At 41.0% G+C, this 24706-nt stretch overlaps 2 protein-coding genes across 2 annotated transcripts; one reads left to right on the forward strand and one right to left on the reverse strand.

Annotated features, from left to right (window-relative positions):
• The first annotated feature begins 1830 nt into the window (after window positions 1-1830).
• On the forward strand, window positions 1831-16706 carry LOC104931412 (disintegrin and metalloproteinase domain-containing protein 10). The gene is made up of 16 exons (XM_010746413.3): window positions 1831-2027; window positions 4018-4168; window positions 5902-6020; window positions 6138-6296; window positions 6854-6954; window positions 7668-7817; window positions 8810-8902; window positions 8998-9181; window positions 9869-10032; window positions 10162-10345; window positions 11464-11614; window positions 11704-11887; window positions 12001-12109; window positions 12226-12446; window positions 12550-12676; window positions 13675-16706. Exons 1-16 carry the CDS (start codon window positions 1961-1963, stop codon window positions 13884-13886), a joined length of 2376 nt encoding a protein of 791 aa, XP_010744715.1. The 5' UTR covers window positions 1831-1960; the 3' UTR covers window positions 13887-16706.
• Window positions 16707-20654: 3948 nt separating this feature from the next.
• aqp9a (aquaporin 9a) lies at window positions 20655-24493 on the reverse strand. Its single transcript, XM_027273168.1, has 5 exons — window positions 24381-24493; window positions 23265-23402; window positions 22924-23042; window positions 21957-22174; window positions 20655-21314 (listed from the first exon to the last, which is right to left on the reverse strand). The coding sequence occupies exons 1-5, from the start codon at window positions 24412-24414 to the stop codon at window positions 21107-21109; spliced, it is 717 nt and encodes a 238-aa protein (XP_027128969.1). The 5' UTR covers window positions 24415-24493; the 3' UTR covers window positions 20655-21106.
• Window positions 24494-24706: the final 213 nt, after the last annotated feature.

A 24706-nucleotide genomic window follows, 5' to 3' on the forward strand; every position in this document is an offset into this window, starting at 1 on the left:
CTCCTCCAGTCTGCATCTCGAAGTGTCCTTGGGCAGGATACTGAACCCCAGATTGCTCCAGAAGGCTGTGCCATTGGTGTGTGAACGCGTAAGACTGATGAGCAGTTGGCACCTTGCATGGCAGCCATGGGTGTATGAATGTGTGAATTAAATATGTTGTGTAAAAACGCCTTGAGTGGTGAGAAGACTAGAGCGGTTATATGTAAGTACAGTCCATGTCCTTGTAGTCCATGAAAAACATTTCAAAGAGATCTGAACTGAAATGTTTTAAAGGTCCAGTGTGTAGAATTTAGCATCTAGGGGTGCAATTGCTGCATTGCAATCTCCTCACATCAACCTCACCTTCCTAGTGTCAATCAGAATCAGAAATACTTTATTAATCTCCACAGGGAAATTGTTTTTGTTACAGCAGCTCCCAAACAGTAAGTGAGATAGTAAGTGATAGCAAGAAAACAAAACTTTAACACTATACACCTATACGATATCCTGTTTTAACACTATATATACACTATATACACAATAACAGTTAAATACAACCAGTAACAGTAAAATAAAAACCTAGTAACAGTGAACTATACAATATGTAAAACCTTATAAAGAATTTAGTCTTTGAGAGACTGTACAGAGAATACACTGATTGTTTAAAGTGCAGTATGCATGTGTGGAAGATTTTACTTATGTATTACACAATCCAGTTCGATAGCTACTGGACTTGACTTGGAGTGTCTGATATTTTGAGGGAGGAGTTGTAGAGACTGATGCTCACAGGTAGGAGCATGGCGGCCTCCATGAAAGAGGACCCGCTCCCACTGTAGATATAAAAGGACAAAAATAAAAAAAAACATTGTTATTTTCATGTGATTATACATGCCCTAAATCAGAATCAGAATCAGAAATACTTTATTAATCCGCGCAGGGAAATTGTGTTCGTTACAGCAGCTCCCAAATGGTAAGTTAGATAGTAGTAGTAGTAGCAAGAAAAACATTTGAACACTATAGATGTTGGATAGTAAAATCCCAAGAAAAAACTATACTATATACTATATTATACACTTATAAGATATCCATTTTAACACAACAACAATTACATACAATATGTAAATCAAAAAACCTTTGAGAGACTGTACAGAGAATACACTGATTGTTTAAAGTGCAGTATGCATGCGTGGAAAATTGCACTTATTTATTGCACAAGCCAGTTCGATAGCTCGTCTGTTGTTTTGAAGGAGGAGTTGTAGAGACTGATGCTCACAGGTAAGAAAGACTTCTTGTGAAGCATCTGTGCCAGCAAATCTTACACACTGCACCTTTAATGTTGTGGTGTGGACACTTACATAGGACTTTCTATTTTCTTTTCAAACATATTTTTATTGAACTTTTTTGCAAAGCATTTGTAGAAAGGAGCAACATAAAATATACATTAGTACACATACACATACATTAATAATAATAATTAAAATAATAATAAAATTTTTAAAAAAAAGAAAAAAAAGGGGGGAGTTCAGGGAGACTGATCCCTTTCCCAGGCCAGTTCTATAAGTCCTGACCTCATCTTACGAGGTGCAGTGGTGCCGAGATAGACGACAAGAAACGGTTTATCCTTCTGACTTTCCATTTTCTAATGTGTCTGTAATGGTTGGAAAAAAAAATATGTACACATTGCATACATTGCCTCAGGTACTGGTAATCTGCCTGCCTTGCCTGGGCGTGCTGCTGGCTGTATAATGTATGCAGGGCCTGGATCATGGACGCATCTTGGTGTGTTAGTGTGTTGGTGTGGGTGTGTGTTGGGGGGGGGGGGGATGCCAAGCTGCCGTGCGTCTGACGTCACGACGCAGGGGGAGAGAGAGAGAGAGAGAGCGAGCGAGCAGGCGATGAGAGGAAGGTGCAATAAACACACAGGGCGTCTGCGCCTATCTAAGTAGGACAATAAAGTGAAAACGGCATCAATGCTCTAACAATGGATCTAGCAGATATGCTTCTTCTCAAAGTTTTCCTCTTCGCGTGTTTACTAAACTACACCCAAGGTGAGTGAGACACCCAGACGGGTAGAAAATTAAAGAAAAAACCCTTTACAAGTTGTGTGTTGAATCCGTGAAGCAGCGGGGGAGAGAGAGCGAGAGAGAGAGGGGAGAGTAGAGGGAGAGAGAGAGGCTGCTAGCACCGTGAGCTAACGGATCAGCAGCGGCCTGCTTGTTATGAAGGACTGCACCCCTTTTTTTTTTTGTGGCCGTGTTACTTCAAGCCGACAAATGACACACGGCGTTAAAGCTGACTGATTTTGAAACAAACCGACACGGGCGATTTATCCCCGTGTGTTGTCACCGTTTTCTGTCGTCGGGGGGGTTGGATCGGTTTTTGTTGTTATCGTGGCGGATAGCGCCGACAGCCATTGTTATGAAGGAGGGGGGAGAAAAAACGGCTGGGTTAACGGTCCGTTAGCTTCGTGCTAGCTCACACTTTAGCGGTTTCTAAACAAGAAAATAAGATATTTAGCCTCTGAGTTTATGTCACACAAGACATGTCGGCGTTTACACTTTATATGACACAAGTTTTCAGCTTTGCTGGCCACTGGTTTATGTCAGTGTCGGCTCTGCTGTGCCGTTGCTAACGCTAGTCTCTATTTAAACGTATTAAAATCCGCAATAACCGCTTATTAACTCCCCGTCCTTCATTTGTTTTACTTTATAAGCACTGAAACTGCCCCTATTTAAAATGCTGTGATGCTTTAACACCATACACTTGCAATATACCGTTTAAAAAAAAAAAGCAGCATATAGCATTTATATCTTTTATCTGGTGACATTAAATCAGCTCATTTACTTCTGCTCATTCACTTGTATGTATATTTGCCAGTCAGATTTATTTATGGATCCTTTATCAAACTGTCAAAAGTAGCACACAACTTTTTTTTTTGTTTGTTTGTTTCCCCCCCTCCAACACATAATGAGAGCATTTTTTCCTCTGTGGTCAAAACATTCATGTGATGGTGCCTCACCATGTAATCTTATAACATCTAATGCTGTTTGTGTGATCACATAAATCTATCTTTTGTCTTGTGTCTGATTTCTATTTGTCACTGGTTGTGAGAAATTTTATAGATATTTCAAGATAGTCATATGGGCTTCACTAGTCATAGTCGCCTCAATGAAAAATTTAATGTTAGCGCCTAAATATTTCATACTGCACATGAACAGAGCTGAATCCTGGTCTACTTACAGACCTTTTGTTACGTACAGTAGATACACCGAATCCTATAATTTATGGCTCAATAGTCAGGCATAATTACCTGTCAGACACTACTAATTACATATACTGTATTTACACAAAGTACTTTCTTTTTTTATATATTATGGGGCAAAGATCTGATCGTACAGATACATCAGTATGCACGGTCTAAACATAGAAACCAAATTACTATGTTTTCTTGAAGTGGAGTTTCTCTGACTGCAGTTGGTGAAATGGGTGGAGGCTCAAGAATCTTCTTTTTTCTTCTTTTTTCTTTTTCCTTTCGTGCCCACCACCCACTCTTCTGGTGGCGAAATAATAATGCTGTGACGCTGGGGGCTGTTGTTGAGCAGAGCTCCAAAACTGGCATCCATTTGACTTAAATAGATTTTAAAAAATCACAGACCATGCTGGTTTACTGTCAGTTTTCATTATGTGAATCCTGCCAGTCAAATATCGGGCTGATCATCAGTTGTTTGGGCAGCTAAATTCTCCCTAACATATACCAGGCCTCACTTATGTACTCTAAAATAGATTTGTCGTATGCCAATGTAACCATAAAGACTCATATTTGCTTGAAATATATTGTTTAACATACAAAACAAGTGATTCATATCTGCTAAAAGTTGTCCATTCGACAGGCACACTGTGGTACTAAAGAGTGTACAAACTTATAGACTTGTAGTGTTCGGTTTGTCTTTTATATGTATATTTAACACATGCCTGTGTTGTCATTTACTTAAAGTTTCCTAAGTTACTAACAGAAGTTTCTCTGTTCTTTCCACACAGGACACTATAGAAATCCCCTGAATAAATACATCCGTCACTATGAAGGCTTGTCCTACGACACAGAGCTTGTGCACGGCAATCATCAGAGGGCCAAGAGGGCACTCTCTCATGAAGACAAGTTCCTTCATTTAGATTTTCATGCCCATGGAAGGTTTGTCAGTTTTTCCACATATTAACCTGAAGGGAAATTTCTGTCTGCATCTCTGTCTATTTTTAAGTGTCCCCATCTCTCTCTCTCTCTCTCTTTTTTGCAATGTTCATCCCAAATACCTGTATTGTTTATGTTTTAAAGTGGAGGTCACCTGTAACAGGCTTTGCTGTGTGATTGAGCCTTATTTACATTGAATGCTGTTTTTATGAAAACATAAACCTGGCTTTGTGGTGATTTTGAATCTCAGCTGTGGTTCTTTCTGTGGTCTCTTATCAGAGCTCAAACTAGATATTCGGTCCATTGTTTGGCCGATCGACAGACCGTTAACTAGCAGAAATACTAGACATAGTTTCAGCCCCTCAGTTGTGAGGATTTGCAGATTTTCTGTCTTATTTTTGGACTTTGCACTGTTGGCCAGACTAAACAAGCTATTTCAAGACAATAATTTGAGCTTTAGATAAGTAATGGGTATTTATTTTTTACTATTTATTGACAATTTAGCAACCAAACAAACAATTGATTTAATTTAGGAGATTCATTTATAATAAAAATGGACATTGCAGGCCCACCAGTTGGGTTTGTTCTGATTTCCTGCCACAATTTAAATGCATGCAGGTCAGGTGAAGTAGGAACTGTTAATGTGTTTGTCAGTTGATGGAGCAGATGTTTCCTGGGTGCTTCTGTACATTTGATACCCGCGTGGGAACCGCCTCAAGGTATAGAAGGTGTGTTGATGGATACACACAGTCCCTGTTGTGCTTCTTCATCCAATCTATTGAAGATAAGGTGTTGTTGGGTAGAACGTGTCTACACACTCCATGACGTTGAAGTCAAGACCATCTGGGCGTGAGCTTGTCAAAGGCTGTTTATCATCCTGCCCGTAGCACGACCTGCTGTTCCCTAACTGATGCTGTTTAATAGGCAAGAGGACGATAAGAGCTGTGTAAACAAACATACGAAGAAAGATGTGATTTCCTTTTTTAAGAAGCAGCTTCATTTCCTTTTTGAATTCATAACAAAACTAGAGGCACAAGTCACACTCTTATATTTAATTTGCGGCACTCTATCCATCTCCCATTCGCTGGTTTTGTGCGTAACGTGTTCTCGGACAGAATTTTAATGTACCTTGCATTTTCCCTGAGATTAGATCACAACAGAAAACCTCTGTGATCCGATCTGCACATGTACAAGACCAGATTTCTGTGCCTTCGTGTCAAGTTACTGTTCTGTGGGTTCAGACCAAGCAGTAAAATCAGATCAGACTGATTTTACCGCTGCGTCTGACCCACAGAACAGTTACTTACATGCCATGCAAGTATACAATAATAGCGCCGTGTGGGTGTTATATGAAACCCAAGGTTTACTATAATGTCTTTGTTTTTCCTGCCGTATGTATGATCAACAAAAAACAGCATTGTTTCAAGATGTCCTGATTTTTGGTTCTCTCTGTTACGAGATACTGGCTGCATTTCCCCATGTGCAGCTTTGATGTTTTCCTCTCTGCTAAGCCGTGCCCTTCTTTTCACCCCCCTTTTCATTTGCATTCTCTTCTCAAAGGATCCATGCATATTGCTTTGGCCACATTCAAATCTATATGCTCACACTCTTTGACATGAATAATACCAGCAGACAGTTTGGGGACATCACAGAAACAAACTCCTTGCTGCATACATAAAGCCCACATTGTCGACTTGTGGTATCACATTCAAATGTCTTGTTTCATGTCTTTACAGGCATTTTAATTTACGAATGAAGAGGGATTCCACTTTGTTTGCCCAAGATTTGAAGGTGGACGTTTCAGGGGAAGAGGTTCCATATGATACCTCTCATATCTACACTGGAGAAATCTACGGTAAGACTGTCCTTTTTATTTTAATATATATTTATGTGTTGTAGCACTCCTAGACATTTTTCCAGTCTGTTGTTTTATCGTACTTTTCTGAGCTATGTCTCTAATTTGGATTCCCAGGTGAGAAAGGTACCCTGACTCATGGCGCCATTGTGGATGGTAAGTTTGAGGGCTTCATTCAGAGCTACCATGGCACCTACTACGTGGAGCCCGCTGAGAGATACCTGGAAGGAAAAGACGTGCCCTTCCATTCTGTCATCTATCATGAAGACGACATACGTGAGTCCCCAGCAGCTTCAGCTACACAAATGCTTTGACAGGCCATTTCCTTGTAATCATAGAGGATGTGTAATCCGATGCACAGATATGTAAATGTGTGACGGGAAAGTGCAAGGTTAGGGCAGCTGAGCTGATTGAGGCAGACTGGTGTGATCGCCCTCCGGGGAGCACTGACACCCAAGGTGCTCATTAGCTGAGTAACACGATCTTTCTCTCGGGCTACTGGCTCATTTTAGCAGTCTTTATAATGTTGGTACTGATGGGGAACACAATGCGTACTTCACTGCGCTGGCACCCCCTAATTTAAAATCATCTGTGTACATATAGTATGTGGCTAAGGGGCAAATTAAACAGAAATGTGAGAGGAATCACTAATGAGAGCGACAGGAGAGCAACGGCTCACATAGCAAAGCTAGGCTCAAGTGGCATGTAAGTACATCCATTAGCTGATCATGAATAGCGCTAGAAATAGAGTGACTCAGGGGGTTAAGTAGCTAACATTGTCTCCCATAATCCTAACAGTGTTGTGTCTCCCTCTCTCCCTCTCTCCCTCTCAGACTATCCACACAAGTACGGCCCAGAGGGAGGCTGCGCTGATAGCACAGTGTTTGAAAAGATGAAGAAGTACCAAGCCACTGCCATCGAGAAGCCACCCAAGGTGAACCTCACCACACACCACAGTAAACCCTCAGTGTCTAGGGATAGTTTGGCTTTGTTGGTGCTCAGAGATACCCATGGTTGCCTTTTATTTTTTTAAAGTCTCGGTGTACACTTCTAAGTTATACGGACTGACGAGAATAGCCTTTTGCAGCACGGTTAATGAGCATCTATGCGCTTTTAATTTGAAGCTCATCTGAATAGAAGAGGGAATAAAAAGATGTTGATGTTCATGAAAGGGTTATTCCCATGAAAATATATCCTGTTAAAACTCTATGAACCGCACAATATCCAACAAGTAAGCTTGTCTAATTAAGCTTGAATTCTGTTCAACTCAACAAACATTAATGGATCAAAGGATTTTAACCCCTTTCTTAAGTTGCGTTTCCTTTTTTCTAATCCAGACAAAGATAGTAGTCAGAAATGAAAAAAATATGCATTACTTTATATATTGATGTTTCTTTCTAATATATCTATGTATGCACATTTAATATGCTTATTATTCAGTCCTTTCCCCCACCATATTCCTGTATGTGACATATACAGTACCCGTTCTTCAGATTTAGCAGTTAATGAACATCCTGCAGCTGAAAAAACCACAGCCTAAAAATACCAGGCATTATTTATTTACCCCCCCTGTTTGGCTGAAAATGCATATGTTTTATTTAACCGTCTATTTCCTGTTCTCCATCTCCGGCGCGGTGCTCACACCAGGAGCTCAACACCGAGGCGGGCTCTAATGACCCTGTGCTGCTGAGGAAGAAGAGGATGACTCAGGTTGAGAAAAACACCTGCCAGCTTTTCATTCAGACTGACCACCTCTTCTACAAGTACTACAAGACCAGAGAGGCCGTCATTGCTCAGGTAATACACAGACACCGTCACTCGCATGCTGCAGAGGTTCTGTTAGAATTGGATTTACAGTCAAGTATGTATGATTTTTGTCTGATGTTGGCGGAGAGGCATGTTTTGTCACCAAAGTATGTGTGAGGGTGAGACGACGCTTACGAGGAAGAGCAAAACAGCAAAAATATCACCACTCTAAATTAGGGTTGTAGGCAGTAATGCCTGGTTTCCTGTTTGAAATGGAAAACCTAGAGCCTGGAAGTACGCAGCAGATGTATTACATTATACATTACAATTGTACTCCCGTGGAAATAGCTCGAGGAATAGTAGAGAGTCCAACGACAAACTGACATGTTGGTTATATTCACTATGATGAGAATTACCCTTTGAAGCTCAAATAATGGACGTCTATGCTACTAATTAGATGAAGAAATAAAAGGGGGAAAAACCTGATGTTTATGTAAAGTATTATTCCTGCAGAAATGTTTTTTTTCCACGGGACTTTGATCCCTTTTCATCCTACGTGAGATATACTGTACGCGTTCCTCAGAGTTGCAGTTAATGAATATACCTCAAAGACTGATACCACCCTGTTAAACGAGCTGTAACATGTTAATCATTGAGCTTTAGAGGTGCTGCTATGCATGTTTTGTTACCTTTGGACCTTTTGAGCCTCGTGTTTTCTGTCTTTATGCTAAACTCAGCCAACCAGCAGCTGGCATAGCTTCATAGTTACAGTAAAAACATGAGAGTGACGTCGATCTTCTCATGTAAACTCAGCATGGTGACATAATGTTTGTACTGCAGAGAACCAGACTGATGTACGCTATAGTAAAGACAGCACAGTATTTTAATGCGTGATGTGTGTTTAGCCAATACCAATCCATCAACGTGCCCCAATACCTGGACACTTTATTTACCTCTTTAGTCTACATGTATACTGTATATTCGCTGCTTTTTATACTATGGTTGCAGACCATATGGATTGAATTTGTGTCTTCCTTTTTCAGATCTCCAGTCATGTCAAGGCCATTGATGCTATCTATCAGGGCACAGACTTCATGGGCATTCGCAACATCAGCTTCATGGTGAAAAGGATCAGGGTAAGTGTAATTTTTAAGTTTACATTTTGGATGTGTTCCCTTCCCCCCCCTGAACTCATCATCCTTCTCCTCCTCCTCCTCCTCCTCTTGGGTAGATAAACACCACCAGTGACGAGAGAGACAAGTCTAACCCGTTCCGCTTTTCCAACATCGGGGTGGAGAAGTTCCTGGAGCTGAACTCGGAGCAGAACCATGACGACTACTGCTTGGCTTATGTTTTCACCGACAGAGACTTTGATGACGGGGTGTTGGGTTTGGCCTGGGTCGGAGCTCCTTCAGGTACTGAAAGAAAATCTGTTTGTCATCTGTGATCATCAAAGTGCAAAAAAAAAATCAGACACATTTGTAAGGAAACTAGGAATTGATTCTATTTTTAAACCAACGCATCATAATTTCTGTTCTGGATTGTAGGCACATTATCAGCAGAGACACCCAATCCTGATTGGATATCAGCGTATTCTAGGGAAGCTAATTGTGATTTATCTTTATTGTATATTGCAGCTACAATAACACAAACTCTCGTGGTATTTGTCATTTCAAATGCAGATGAATTCAGACTGTTATGGAAACAACTGCAGCTTCAGTACAATATGCAGATGTGATGATTCCCAAAGGTTTGCTTGTGCTCTGTTGCTGATGTGGTGACGTGAAATAGCAACTAAGATGTTTCCTGTAATAACAATTACATTCTTAATCTGAAGTTTTAATGGAAAATCTTGCACTGTGAAATCTTAAATCAAACCGTTCACCATTGCCAGCAGAGGCCACGTAATGTCCTACATTAAATTTAACATGCACTGTAAGCATGTTGATAAATCAGGCACTTTTTGTTTTGAAGTAAGGCATTATATCATGTGGACGTGACATTAATCAGATTGTCTCTTCCTCAATGAGCTAAATCCTTCATATTTTCTGTGGCTGTGGTTTGGAAGAGCGTTTGTTCCAACCTGTGCTTTTCATTCTCAGGGAGCTCTGGAGGCATCTGTGAAAAAAGCAAGCTGTACTCGGATGGAAAAAAGAAGTCTCTCAACACTGGTATAATCACTGTACAGAACTACGCCTCCCACGTACCTCCAAAAGTCTCCCATATCACTTTTGCGCATGAAGTAGGACACAACTTTGGCTCCCCGGTGAGTTACTTAGATGTGCCACATTTATGCACAGTGTGAAAGAATTTATTAAGCTCTCACACGTTGTCCCTTCTCCTTTTTAACCTGTGATTATTTTTTTTTTCCTTTTTCCTCCCTTCTCACTCTCAGCATGACTCTGGGTCTGAGTGCACCCCAGGAGAATCCAAGAGCCAAGACAAGAAGGAGAAGGGCAATTATATCATGTATGCCAGAGCTACGTCAGGAGACAAACTCAACAACAATAAGTTCTCTATCTGTAGCGTACGCAACATCAGCCAGGTCCTGGAGAAAAAGAGAAGCAACTGTTTTGTCGGTACGTTTTTACTGCTTCTTAACTCTCAAACTCTTTTTTTATTTGAACCACAATTTTATTCTTTTTTCTCTTTACTGGTGATGAGTGTGGGAGATTTTTTAACCCCATCATGTCTGTAATTAGTCAGTTAATTCAGGCAACTAGAGAAGCACCAATATATTGGCTGATAATGGCTTTGAAAAGTGATCTTGCCACTAGTCCAGTGTCATTTGTACCCTGATAGCTCACATGGTAGAGTATATACTAAGTTCTTACCACAGGCTTCGGTTGGACTCCAGTCTGGGACCCTTTGCATCATGTCACCCCCTTTCTCTCCACCTTTCCTGTCTCTCTCCAGCTGTCACTATCTAAATAACACGCAATTGCCAAAAAAGCTTTAAGTCCATGTAAAGGCAATTCTAAGATTTCTGAATAGTTGCTGAAAAAAGGCTTTGAACAATATATTACTGAAATGTTAGGCGTTAAAACAGCTTTTCCACCAGTTCTCAGTCCAGGATTTTTTTGTGGTGGTCTTAGATGACACCCTGAGGCCACCATCACCTGCACCTCTAGCAGAGCGATCAAGGTTAATTCATCTCGCTCAGAGTGTTTCAAAGTTAGTCATGTCATTTTCTGAACTTAGTGGACGCGTTTCAGTCGCTTCAAAACTGCTGCTTGACTGCTACCACAAGTGGGTCGCCCCCACAGTCCTGAAGCTGAGAATACTTTTCTTTACCCCATTTGAACACCTAATTTCATAAACCTGTCGACATATTTAATCCCTTTAAATCTGACTTTGTGGTTAATAACACTTTCTTCTTTCGTCTGACAAACTCCAAACATATTTATTCTTTCTTTATACTGACTTTAATCTATTTTGCACATACTGTTTAAAGTCTCGTACGTATCTGTCTCAGCAGATTGACTGGAACATTTTTTAGCATTTAGTAACCAACTCGTTCGTCATTCTCGTCAAAACAATATTTGTTTGGTTTGGTTTTGTAATAACAGCTTTCATACTAAACATCTGATTTCTCATACACACTTTTAGCCCTGAGCACAAGAAGTCAAAGTTTGAAACAACATGTTCCGTTTTTTGGGGAATCGGACTCGATGTTTGTTTTTCCTTCTCTAAACAGAGTCTGGCCAGCCCATCTGTGGTAATGGTCTGGTGGAGCCCGGAGAGGAGTGCGACTGTGGTTACAGCGATCAGTGCAGAGACCAGTGCTGCTATGACGCCAACCAGCCTGACAACAAGAAGTGCAAATTAAAGCCCAACAAAGTCTGCAGGTAAATGTTACATTTCGCTTTTTCTTTGCCTGAACATTTCGCTCAGCCCGCTTGTGATAATTCTTGACTAAACACTTCTTTCCCACCAGTCCCAGCCAGGGTCCATGTTGTACTGCCGACTGCTCTTACAAGGGTCGTAATGAGAAGTGCAGAGAGGAGTCAGAGTGCGCCCACCAGGGCATGTGTAACGGGATCAGTCCTCAGTGCCCCACGTCTGAGCCCAAGGCCAACTTCACCGCCTGCCACGGAGAGACTCAAGTCTGCCTCAACGGGGTAAGTGGCTGAAGACCTTCCACCTGGAAGACTTGGTTGTTATAACAACTTTATGTTCATTCACCAGTCGGCGTCTGATCTCGCCCATCCTCATTCCTCCTCTTCCCCCGCAGGGCTGCTCTGGCTCCATCTGTGAGAAGTATGGGCTCGAGGCGTGCACCTGTGCCAGCCAGGATGGCAAGGATGAGACTGAGCTTTGTCACGTGTGCTGCATGGAGAAGAGTGAGTATTTACCTTTCCCCCCCCACCTTGTTAACTCTTTTTTTTAAATAAAATGCACTAGATATTTTGTCTTGAATGTGAATCATGTTGTCTGTCTGTGTGATTCATCTCTGCAGTGAATCCCAACACGTGCAGCAGCACAGGATCAGAGCGCCTGGCTCGTTTCTTCAATAAGAAAGTGACCACGCTGCCGGCCGGCTCGCCCTGCAACGACTTCAAGGGATACTGTGACGTGTTCATGAAGTGCCGCCTGGTGGATGCAGACGGACCGCTGGCCAGGCTGAAGAAGGCCATCTTCAACCCAGAGCTGTATGAGAACATTGCAGAATGGATCGTGGTATGTATGAACTTCTTGATTCTGACTGGATGAATAGTTTATTATTATTACGACGTGTTTTTGTGTTGATTGTGCCTGATTTGTGCTTCATTCTCTTCTCTAGGCCCACTGGTGGGCAGTCTTGTTGATGGGCATTGCCCTCATCATGCTCATGGCTGGCTTCATTAAGATCTGTAGTGTGCACACACCAAGCAGTAACCCCAAGCTGCCTCCTCCCAAACCGCTACCAGGTGAGTCTAAAGAAAAGTTAGCCCGTTCCAAATTATCTTTTAAATATATTTTAGTTGCAGTTGCAGGGTTGTCAACTCATCCATCGGTTTGTCCAAACTCGTCTACTATAAAATAAACTAGTCAAGCTCTAATATTGTGCCTACCTTTTGAAATTATAATGTCCTGCTGTTGCATCTGTTGAGCCACATGCAACACAACCCAAAAATGATCTGTTAAAAATGTTTACATGCCTCAATAAAAGAAAACATCAGGCAGATATAATGTTAACCAGATGTGACACCAAATTCTGAGATGACAGCAGCTGGTGTTTCCGACCAAACTGTTAATAAATATGATGATAATGATCATTGCAGTGGAATAAACTCTTTTTAATTGCAAGCAATCTTTAGCGAGGATTACAGCGGTCACAGTGTTTGTGAAACTCTTTCCTCAGAGTAGTTCTAGGCTTCAACTTTCCACGTTTAATCTTTTAAATTCTGTCTAAATTATACTCCAAAAGAAACGGAAGCTGGCTTATTTGCATAAGCTGGTTGCTGTAAACCAGTGCCTGCGAATGTGTTTGAACAGGATTGGTTTTATTATATTTTATTAGATATTTTCTTCTTTTAGTTTTGGTGTGAAATAAATGAAGAGACCATGCCTGCACCACGGCCGTAGCTTGTTTTATTGTTCTGCTACATTTTCAAAACGTGAGTGGTGTAATGAGAGGAAGACACGAGTCAGTGACATGTCTGCTCCTTTTTATTTTATCGGTTCATGTTAGAGCGCTATGATTCACCAGGCTTACATCATCTGACATGCATCCAAATTGATTTTATACAGCCTGACGCACTGCGACCACGTTTCGATTAGATCCTTCTCCCACAGTGTGACATGCAGTGAACCATATTGTTGTTATTGCAGCGTAGGCACCAGTAGCAGAGTGTCACTAGGTGCAGCTTAGTTTGGAGTAAACCCACAAGCCGGTCTTTCGATTTAACTGCCTCTCTCCTAACAGGCACTTTGAAGAGGCGGCGAGCGCAGCAGCATGCCAACTCCCAGGTGCAGCACCAGTCTCAGCATCCGCACTCCCACCAGCACGGACACGGCGGACACGGCGGGCACGGTGGCCAGCGGCAACCCCAGAGGCAGCCTCAGCGACAGGCGCAGCCCCAGAGGCACCACCGTCAGCCCAGAGAAAACTATCAGATGGGCCAGATGAGACGCTGAGACCCTGCATCCCGCCCCCCACCCCCCAATGCCTTGGCTCCTCCTTGTGCCTACAGTGGGAAACAAAAGCGTCACTCCATCCAAAGAAAAGCCTGACATGGTTGTTACTCATCATCATATCCACCATCTAGAAATAAAACAAGACACGTGAAAAAGAGAAAAAAACACTATCTAGCAACTTTATTGGCTCTTTGTGGAGTGGACTCGACCATCAGCCATTTCCAATGCAGTGTGATCTAGCATCTTTTTCCAGCATTTTTTTTTTCTTTCTGTTTTTTTTAAGGAGTGCCAAGGAGTTAAGGAATCATGTGTAGCTTTAGTACATTCTGTGATGTGTTTTTTCGTTCTATTGCAACGTCTTCTTGAGTGACAACGCCCGTGGCTGCTGGTGAATTGTTTCGTGCTTTTCTTTTCGCCATTCTAGCCAGGATTGAGAGACACTCAGTGGGGATTTGCGGCACTTTTTGTGATTTACACATGTCAAACGGCAAAAGACACAGGCTCCGGTCTCTCGTGCAGACAGTCTTCTGCATGTGACTGTACATATTTAGTGTATCATAAGTGAAAACAAACTATTTCTTCTACTGTAAATGTGTAATTCTTCACTTTTTTTCTTTTGATTTCTTTTCGGTTAGTGCTCTCAGGACTCTTAACACATAACTGAAGGAATGATGGTTGTGATGAGGTCCGTGGACGTTGCTGTTGAGGGTTTGACGCCATCACGTCCTCCGCGCAGTCGTTCAGTCAGGTGGATCTCTTTCACGTCTGTTAGATAGCTAGATTTTGAATTCGAACAACAAGGTCACCATATCTCACTTTTCAGGCCTTCTGTGTTCAAGATCCCCCTTTTCATCTTTTTTTTTTTTTTATTGTCTTGCTAACATCATGTTTTGCATATTTTGTGTAACAAGCTAGATGAGGTGAAAAGTCACGGGAACAAGAAAAGGGATGATCACCTAGTTTGATACACCTTTTATCGTCTTTACCGAATTGTTTGTGATAATGAAGAATGAATAACCACTAACTGAAGCTGATGATGATGATGATGCTACCTGTTTCAGATATGAAGACAAAGGAAAGTGAAGGCTGCTGTGGCTTAGTTTAGAAGTGAGAGTGTATCATGTTACAGAGTTAGTTTACATGAGTGTGGAAATAAATTTAAAAATGACTCCGGTGTGGATGTACAAAAAAAAAAACAATTGTAAGATTAAATCATTCTATTATTCTTCAGATAGCGAATCTAAGAACTTTTCAATGTGGGCATGCAGACACATTTATTAAATGTGACTATTAATTGACCAAGGTCTGTAATATTTGTATGTCACTCAACACTATTTACTTTGACAGCTATTAATGTTAGTAAGTCTTAAACAGGAGCAGTGTAACGCAGCAGTATTGTCACACTATTCACACATTCCTCAGTGTGTTCACTACGTTCACGGGAGACGAGCGGCTGATTTTTAAATGTTTTATTCTTTTATTTTGTTTGTTTGTTTGTTTGTTTTAAACTTACCTGCAGGTATCTCCTGGTCACATTTCCTCCTGGACTGAATCCCCTTAAGAGCTCATGAGTGCAGGCGTCAGTGTGAGTTTACATCAGCGTGCCATAAAACTTTATACAGCTGATCTTTGTGCACAGGTTTTCTAAATAATTAAGGAAAAAATAAATCACGTGTAAAGTTTCTGGAGCCACTTTAAATGGAAGAAATGAAAAAGATGGGTTGACCTCAGGTGTTTTCTTCCCCTCCCCCACCTCCTCCCGATGTGATAGATATATATAAGCAAAGACCCAATTTACAGTGCAAACATTTCACCCACTAGTTGGTGAGTGGAAAGATTGGCACAGACAAAAGAAGATTGGGCATTTTGCATTAAGGACGTTTTCTTGTGCTCGGACTTTATTTTATTCTGGCTTTATTATTCCTAAATGCATGCAATACTAATCTCAACTAATATCTCTCAACACTGTCCTGATGGTCGTAATAATCACACATGTGCTCTGGAGGGGACATTAAAAGTAACGTGTCTCACAGTCGAAGGTTTATTTCACACGGCGGATAAATTAGGCAGGTCGGCGGCAACTTAAACTTCTCATGTCTGTACAAAAATGGAGCTCTTTTTAAATTTCATCTTCCAGGCTGGATTACACCCGATTTAGGCCTGGAGAATTTACATGTAAACTTGTACAGTACTTCGGGAAAAATTTGCATTTCATTTGAAAATGAAAATTACATTTTGATACATCTGTTTCATTTTTTTTTTCTAATTCCAGAGTAAGTTGTTCAAAGATGTTCATATGTGACAAACTTTCCTTTCTTCTAAGTTATTTATGTTCTTATATGTGCTAGTTGAAATGGAGTTTGCTTATGATACTTTTCTCCACCATCATCAATGGTTAAAAACAATTCAGGGTGATGGACTTAATGTTACATTCTCATTTTTGTCTTCGTTATCCTGTGGCATGGTTTGGGTAGAAGAGCAGAAGAAATAATGCCTGTAAATTTACTTTCTTTTTAATTTCGTAGTCTTGGTAAAAGTTTTTAGATAAACGTGCACTGAAAATGTCCAAATTGAGTTGAAATGTTGTAGGTGATGTAGGCCGAAAGAACACAAGATTAAAAAGTAATACTACTGTCTGATTTTAATGTTCACTGTGTTTTATACAGTATCGGAAATTTTTGTTCACTTTGAACATTTTTACTAAAAAAAAAAAAAAAAAGATTTCAAATTGTATTGTGCAAAGAGATGTAATTTTTGGAGTACTTGAAATGCATTAATTAAAAGACTCGTTCAAAATAAAATAGACCCCTGTTTACTGTCTGGAATGTGTTCTCTCTTTGGCTTTTTTTATTCCTTTGCTGTAGTTTTTGTTGTGTATGTGTATATAGACAGATGTTTGAAGAGGAATTTAACAAATTCTGTATACAGAGAGGACAGAGCTCAGATATCTTCTCATCCTCAGAAACCAAAATGTTTAAAACTTAATCTCAAAGTCTGTTTGGATCTTGATCTATCAACTAAAAGTGAAGCATTTGAGGTTTTCTGCCTCTCCCTGTTGTTACATTATTTGTTATCCTTGTCATTTCTATGTCATTTTAATGGTGCGGAATAAATAAAACTAAACTTAAACACTAAGTTGGTGGCAAACTTTCAGTCAGAGATCCCCAAGCATCAACTCTCAGTATTCATTCCCTGTAGTAGTCACCTTCTTTGATGCTTGAGGCAAGACTTCAGCTATTTACTATTTTATTGGCAAATGTATCCACAGCATATGGCTGAAGATGTTTTAGCAAAATAACTAAAAACAGCATGAAATGTTGGATGAAGATGAACTGCAGTAGTTGAAAGAAATTACAGTAACACTGACATGGCATTTGCTTGTTGCTGATCTGCCTTCCCTCTTTGTTGTCGGGCTCTAGGAGCTGTGTCCTGTTCCTGTTCCTGTAAAGTAAACTTGTTCTCTCTGCTGAATGCAGTAGAGGGGCGTCCACAGCAGAGGGAGCAGCTGCTGTGTGTGTGTGAAGTGTTGGGGCCAGAGGTTTTGGAGTCACCAGCATCAGCACCACAAAGCCACAAACAGCATCTCATCCTCTCTGTTTCCACAGAAGAGTCCTCTAGCAAACACAACTCCAAATGTTGTGTGGGCAGATTGGCAGAAGCGAATACACTTTCAGACACTTTCATTTCACTTAGCCAAAACCGTTTATTCCCAGTATAACCCATGTGTTTCATACACACTCTATTATTCATTGCCTATACATATTGATGACTTTTCATCTCACGAGTGTGTTTGATGATGTAACAATGATAGAAACGTGTTTGTCAGATCCTGTAAGCGTGCATTAGCACATGCAATGAAATGTGGCCTGTTATTGATTTTCAATGATGAGCTGTAGTGTTGTGACATGAACAAGCACTCACAACAAGAGTTCTGGTTCAATTATTTCTACGTAACACAGTAGACAAACAGTTGTATTCCGGTATGTAGTTATTACTGATGCTGTGGTCTGTTTCCTCATAGTTCTCATTAAGCTGATGTCACTCAACCCTGATCAATACTACGCATTTAGAGTTTCAGCTCTGTGCAAGGAGCTGACGTCACTGCAGATAAGCGAGCAGCACCTTTTGTCTCCCTGTGCGGTGACAAAGCATGATTGTAAAAGTGGCACCAGCCCAGGCTGAACTGAGTGGCACTTAACACTCGCTCCAGTAAGCAGCTGACCCTGAAGACCGCAAAACAAAGAATGGAAACACAGTGGCTGCAAACAATATAACTCCCAGTTCACTGACCAGTATCATGTCCGCTAGATTATCGAGGTTCCCATATAGTCAAGTCTGTGCAGTTTGTATGTCTCATGAAAACCTTAGCTGAGCTGAGAAATAAAGTGACTAATCATTTCAGTATGTGTGTTGGAGGAAACCCCATCTGTTAGCAAATCTTGTTGTGTATTTTTAACCTGTTTGAACCTCGAAGTCTCACTACTGAGGTCCCTCAGGGTTCTGCTCTGGATCTCCTCCATTTTCTCTTCACACCAAGTCATTTGACTCTTGTTATTTACCCACACTCACTTTTCCCTTCAGGGCAGGCATCTCACATCCATGATGTCTCTATTACCATTGAGAGCTCTGTAGTGTCTCAGGCTCATACTACGAGGAACCTAGAAACTGTTGTTCGCTACCAACATTGTTGCAACAACCCGCTCCTGCAGATTAACCCTCCACGACATCAGGAGTGCAGGTTCTGGCCATCTTGTGCCTACACTATTGTAACTCTGTGCTGGTTGGTGTGCCAGCATGGGCCATCCAAACCCTGCAGCTCATCCAGAACTCAGCAGCCCAGTTAATCTTCCACCTACCCAAGTTCTCCCATACTACACACCTCCTCACACCCTGCACTGGCAACCGGTGGCTGCTCGAATCTGTTTGAAGACACCGGTACTTGCCCACTGTGCTGTGAATGGCTCAGGTCCAACCTACATCCAGGACTGTCTACTATTCTGACTTGCTACATGCTCACTACGAGGGGTTCCCGGCTCCAGACTCTTTGGATAAAAGTGTTGGCTAAATAAATGTAATGTATTGTAACAGAGCGAGGTCAATTCACTGTTCCACAGCAGCATTCCTCATATTGAGCTCATTTGGTGTGTCAGTGTGATTTCACAGACCCAGTTCTCAGAAGACTTTTACTTGTTTATGCTGAGAAGGCTGTTGGCGCTTCTTCAAAGCAGACTGAACCAGCACAGAAACGCCATCCTACGTCATTCAAAGCTTGCACTGTCTGTAGGTGGGAAATGGGAGACTCACATGCACCTGCACATGTATCATTATTGAGCAGCCAGTCAGTCTATACAAACTGATTTTCCTCTCTGCTCCATACGCAATCACGCAATGTATACATGAAGAACGTGATCTGTACTTTGATCCTCAGGCTGGGGTCAGATGAAGTGACCCTGTAGCTCCCTAATTCAGTCCGTTAGCTACTTGTCTGCTCAGCACTGAGGATCTGGCAGGCTCATGTACTGTGGTGGAAAGTAACTAAGTGCATTTACTCAAGTAGTACTTAAGTACAGTTTGAGGTTTTATATACACAGTACTTCTACTCCATTAAAGAGGGAAATGTTCTCCGTCTGACTACACTTTATATACTTGACAGCTGCAGAATAAGATGCAGAACTGATCATGGTCATAGTTTCTGGATTAAAGAGAGTAAATGTGCTTTTAGGATTTTTTAAACAGGGTGATGTGACATTTTTTGGAGCCTATAGACAGAGTAAATTTGCATTGTTGTATTGATACTTTTACTAAAGTGAATGATCTGAATACTTCTTCCACCACGTCCAGAGGTGTGAGGAGTCCTTGCTGGATATCAGAAAGGCTCCTTTACACTTGGAATTAAACGTATTAATTTGCCATGTATAAATACATAATTTTACCTCTTTAGCTCCAACAGCGGAGTCACTGCCTGAGGCTCCTGATGGAGAAGACATCCCACTGTGACTCAGATAATTATTTATATGTACAAGGACATTAACTAGGGGAAGAAAATGTTTTACAGCATAATTCTCTCTGGGAGGTGCAATCATCCTCTGCAATCCTAACAACTAACCTCAAACAGTTTGAGGTAAATATATACACAGTACTTCTACTCCATTAAAGAGGGAAATGTTATCTGTCTGACTACACTTTATATACCTGACAGCTGCAGAATAAGATGCAGAACTGTTCATGGTCATAGTTTCAGGACTAAAGAGAGTAAATGTGCTTTTAGGATTTTTTAACCAGAGTGATGTGACTTTTTTTATTTTGTTGTGGAGCCTAAAGACAGAGTAAATTTGCATTGTTGTATTGATACTTTTACTTAAGTGAAAATATCTGAATACTTCTTCTACCACGTCCACTTTAATACATTTTTCTGTCTTCTAGGTTTACTGAAAAGATTCATGTCTATTCTTACGGTCCTCTTTAGAGCCTAAGCAACAATATAAGAGAGTTATGAGGATCTATGGCGATAATGTGGAACAAACAACAAACTCAGTGATTCAGTAATGCAATAAATGATGGAGTCTCTGCTATGAGTCCCTGAAGTGAAATATCTTTTATGAAATCGACATTTGTAGAAATTTTAATGTAGACAAAACAATACAATATTAATGATGAGCACATGGGAGGATTCCTCACAGTTTGCAAAAGAATTTAGAACAAAAAAAGATTAAATGAATATACAGATAATATAACAACCACTCATCACAATGGGAGCTACCCTAAAAGGAAACATGTAAAACTATTAGTCCAGTATCAAGTGAATACAGACAAATAAAGGGTATTTTTCATCTAATATCTATAATACAGTATTTACAACAAATATATGAAAAGTCAGAACAATGTCAAGCACACAGGACTTTTTCACATGACACAGCACAGACCAAAACTTAACATAGCTGCAGTTTGTCTATCTAAAACATTTCCTAATTTATTTCACTTTGTAAAAATGTTCTAATGTTGCCATCACTGAGCCGAAAAGCTTGTCTCTGCAGAGCGTAAAGTCAATCATGAGAGTAACTACAGCCTATCCTGCTATTAACGGGTTTGCCAAAGAGAGCACGCTGACAGAGGAAGCCTGTCCTTACACATAGAAGCTGTGCTGGCTGTTCTTTACCTGACTGACAGTAAAATGACTGAATCGGACCAGTTAGTCCTGAAAGCAAATGTCTTTTTTTTTTTTAGCTCATGGTGATCATCTCATATTTGTCCTTCAGACTGCTGTCATCGTCCTCTTCGTCTTCCTCCTCCTCTTCCTCTTCCTCGTGGGGCTTCTCAGGCTCATCACGGTGGTGGTGCAGCTCAATGAACAGATAGTAAATGACGGCTGCGACCACGCCGCCCACCATCGGCCCTGCCACAGGTATCCACCACCAGTGGCCGGCGGTGCTGTCAGAGCAGACGCAAAGCAAAAACAAATAAGAGGAAAGAGTTAAACGAATGTCAGGCAGTCACACAAGCTGCTGGCTCAGAGGCCACTGCAGGTCACCGCTGCCATCACTGGATCATTCTCAGGCATCGACTGCATCTGTCGAGTGCATGTGACATTATATAACACCGTGGTTCATGTCAGCAGCTCAGGTCTTCATCAGTTTACTTCAACTTTCAAAGGATCCAATTAGGAAGATTCGACAGGCATCAAAACTACATGACGTAAACTATAAACATGTGAAAAGTAATTCATTAATAAAAAAGTAAGAACTGTTGAACATGATTTATTATTTAACTGAATTAATTCATGTCCAACAAACAAACAAACAATAGATTAATTAGGCAATAACATTTGTTTTTGTTCTCTCCAAGAATAATGATTATCATTTTGGATGCACTTTTCAGTTTTTCTATAATGTAATTTGAATTTTATGTATGCAAACCAAAGCTCAACACAAAAATAATTGTTTTAATTAATTAAACTAACCATTTTTTTTAATGATGGCATATTCTGACTTGAACCTACCTCCCACACATAGTGCTTGCATTTGAGGTACATGAGAGAACAATAAACTTGATTTATCTTTGCAGTATCGTTACCTGAAGACCTCAAACCCCCATCCTGCTATAGCTGTGAACACACGGGGTCCCAGGTCTCTGGCAGGGTTCAGTGGGTAGCCACAGTTCAGTCCCATCGACACACCAATGGCCATGATGATCAGACCAATGGCCAGCGGTTCAACACCTTTGGGAGCTCCGATGTTTCCACCATCAATGATAGCCAAGATACACAACACCAGCATACCTGTCCCTATCACCTACAGGAGGATAAACTCTGGAGTTTAGGCAGGTGAATGTCAACGTCAACAAACATGAGCAAATTCACAGTTACAGTGTTGATCTTATCAAGCTTATCAAACAAGCTTCTGTTAACTTTACGTGTATATCCGAGTAAAAGTGTGTCCGCATAGATGTGATTGTCTTTGTGTACATGTTACATCCTTTATAATTATGCTTTTTTAGTTTGAGTTTTTTGAGTGCATTAAAGTCACAGTTTCACTGTGATCATTTCACATATGTAACTGTGTCACCTGGATATGTAACACAAAAACAAGTAAGTCTAATCTTAATGGTTCAAATGCATGTTTTAACTGCCATAAAATATCTGAACAAAAAGTATTTAGGGACCACAACATGTCCAGCACCTCTGATAAACAGAAAGGAAACACTAACATAAGCACAGTCACACTGATTAGACTTATCTCTGTGGTCCACCTGATGTGGTTTTTAACCGTTTTAACCTGGTAGACGTGTTATTTTTGGATCACTGCACCGACTAAAAAGACGGAAAATGATGTTAAGTATAGATCTGACCTTCCGGTGAATGCCAGGAAACGGATCATTAGACCCAAAATTGAGCAAAACAGGGGATGTTCTCAAACTAAATGGGGCAATCAATTTTGCATTAGCTGCATTTGCCAGACTTTGCACAATTTGGACACCCTGAATGGGAGCAGCGTGCCACCATATAATGGGAGGTCATTGGGTCACAGCTACCAGAGCTCACCTGATCGGCAAAACCGCCGAGGACTGACAGGTGTCTCGCAGGATAGGAAGCAAAAATATGACCTGTTGCATTGATTCCTGTCACTGACAGAATCCCGCTGGTGAAGTCCATGAAAGCATCTGTGGGGAGGACAAATAGACAGTTTTAACTGTGCACAGGGATCCATTAATATCTCCATTGATGAAATATTTTTACTGTGACAGCTGAATGAAGATATTCCCAGTGTTAATATTTTTACTGTGACAGCTGAATGAAGATATTCCCAGTGTTGAATCACATTTGGTTGTTTACCAACTGTTAAGGTTCAATATGTGCGTGTAAGAAAGTTCAGGTGTATTCACCATAGTATAACCCAAAGACTGCAGCAGCTCCAACAAAAGCACCAAGAAACTGAGCGATGACATAGATGGGAAACTTCCAGATCTTCAGTTTGCCCAGAATCACCATAGCCAGGGACACAGCAGGGTTCACGTGGCCCCCTGGGACGGAGGACAAAAGCAGAGAGTGAGAGAAGGGGTGCAGCGGGTGGGGGTGGCTGGCATGATATCCTCTCCATCATTAGAGGGGCCGTCACATTTACGAGGGGCAGCAGAAGGGGAGCGGCCCCTGGGGCGGTGCAGGGTTTTGTTATGTATTTTCGCAAGCAAAGAGGCAGAATAATGGTCACATATTAGAAATTCAACCTTTAAGTAAAAAGAAGACAAAGGGAGAATTATTCTGTCCCTCTTTTAATCAAGCTGTGCCCACATCTTGTTAAAATTACATTTTTAAAAAACATATTATAAATCTGTCAGTGTTCAGTCCTAATAAAATAAATTTGGTCCGTTTGATGTAAAATTAGAAATAGCTGCTGCTCAGATGAGGCAAGTTTAAAGTCTGGCCACAGACAGATGAACGTAGCCTATGATCAATGGAGTTTGCAGGACATTTAGCGCCCAGGGTTATATATGACCCCAGAGAGGCTGTGCACAGGCACTAACAAATCAATGCTCAGTACACATTCATTGAATCTGGACAGAGAGCTGGCACGTTCCTGCTGACACTGGAGCCGTGGAGGTGGCACATGGCTCGACAGGAAGCCATAAACTTAGATTATTACAAGCTGCAAGCCTCACGAGGAACGGTGTTTTCATTACGACAGATACAAGTGAGCTGTGGTGGACTGTTTATATGTGCTGGCACATGTTGTTTCAATTAACTATGAAATATTGTAATGCATCATAGAGTCTGCGGTGCTAAACAGTAAATCAAATGCAGAAAAGAAGCTGAATATGCAAACAACACACTGGTAACAGCTATTAAAACTGATGCTGTTGAGTTGATTTGATACAATGGTAATCAGATTAGGAAATTGCAACAACAACATCCATTAATTCACCACTGCTAGTGGGATGTTACCTGGCTCATGTGAGATCAGTTCTACTCAACATTTAAGATGTACATGAAACCATATTTACCTGACACTCCACCAGCCACATAGGCCGCCATCATCAGTCCAACAGAGAAGCCAATGTGGACGGTGAGAGGCTCCCCGAGGGTGTTTCGACTAAGGACGGTCTGAGCAACTGAGCCGCAGCCAAACAACTGGCAAGCAGAGAGAGAATAAGAACAGCAGACATGGAAAAAGAGATGAAACAAGAACATATGAACAAGATGTGAGACTTGAAACAACTTCTAAAGTAACTATATTGTGTTAAGTGAACAAAAAAACAATTTCATATCAGAAAATTTTTACTTACAACCAAGACAAACGTCCCCAGGAATTCTGCCAAGAATTCCTTGA

The sequence above is a fragment of the Larimichthys crocea genome, chromosome XXI (genome assembly GCF_000972845.2).
Source record: "Larimichthys crocea isolate SSNF chromosome XXI, L_crocea_2.0, whole genome shotgun sequence".
Taxonomy (NCBI): Eukaryota; Metazoa; Chordata; class Actinopteri; family Sciaenidae; genus Larimichthys; species Larimichthys crocea.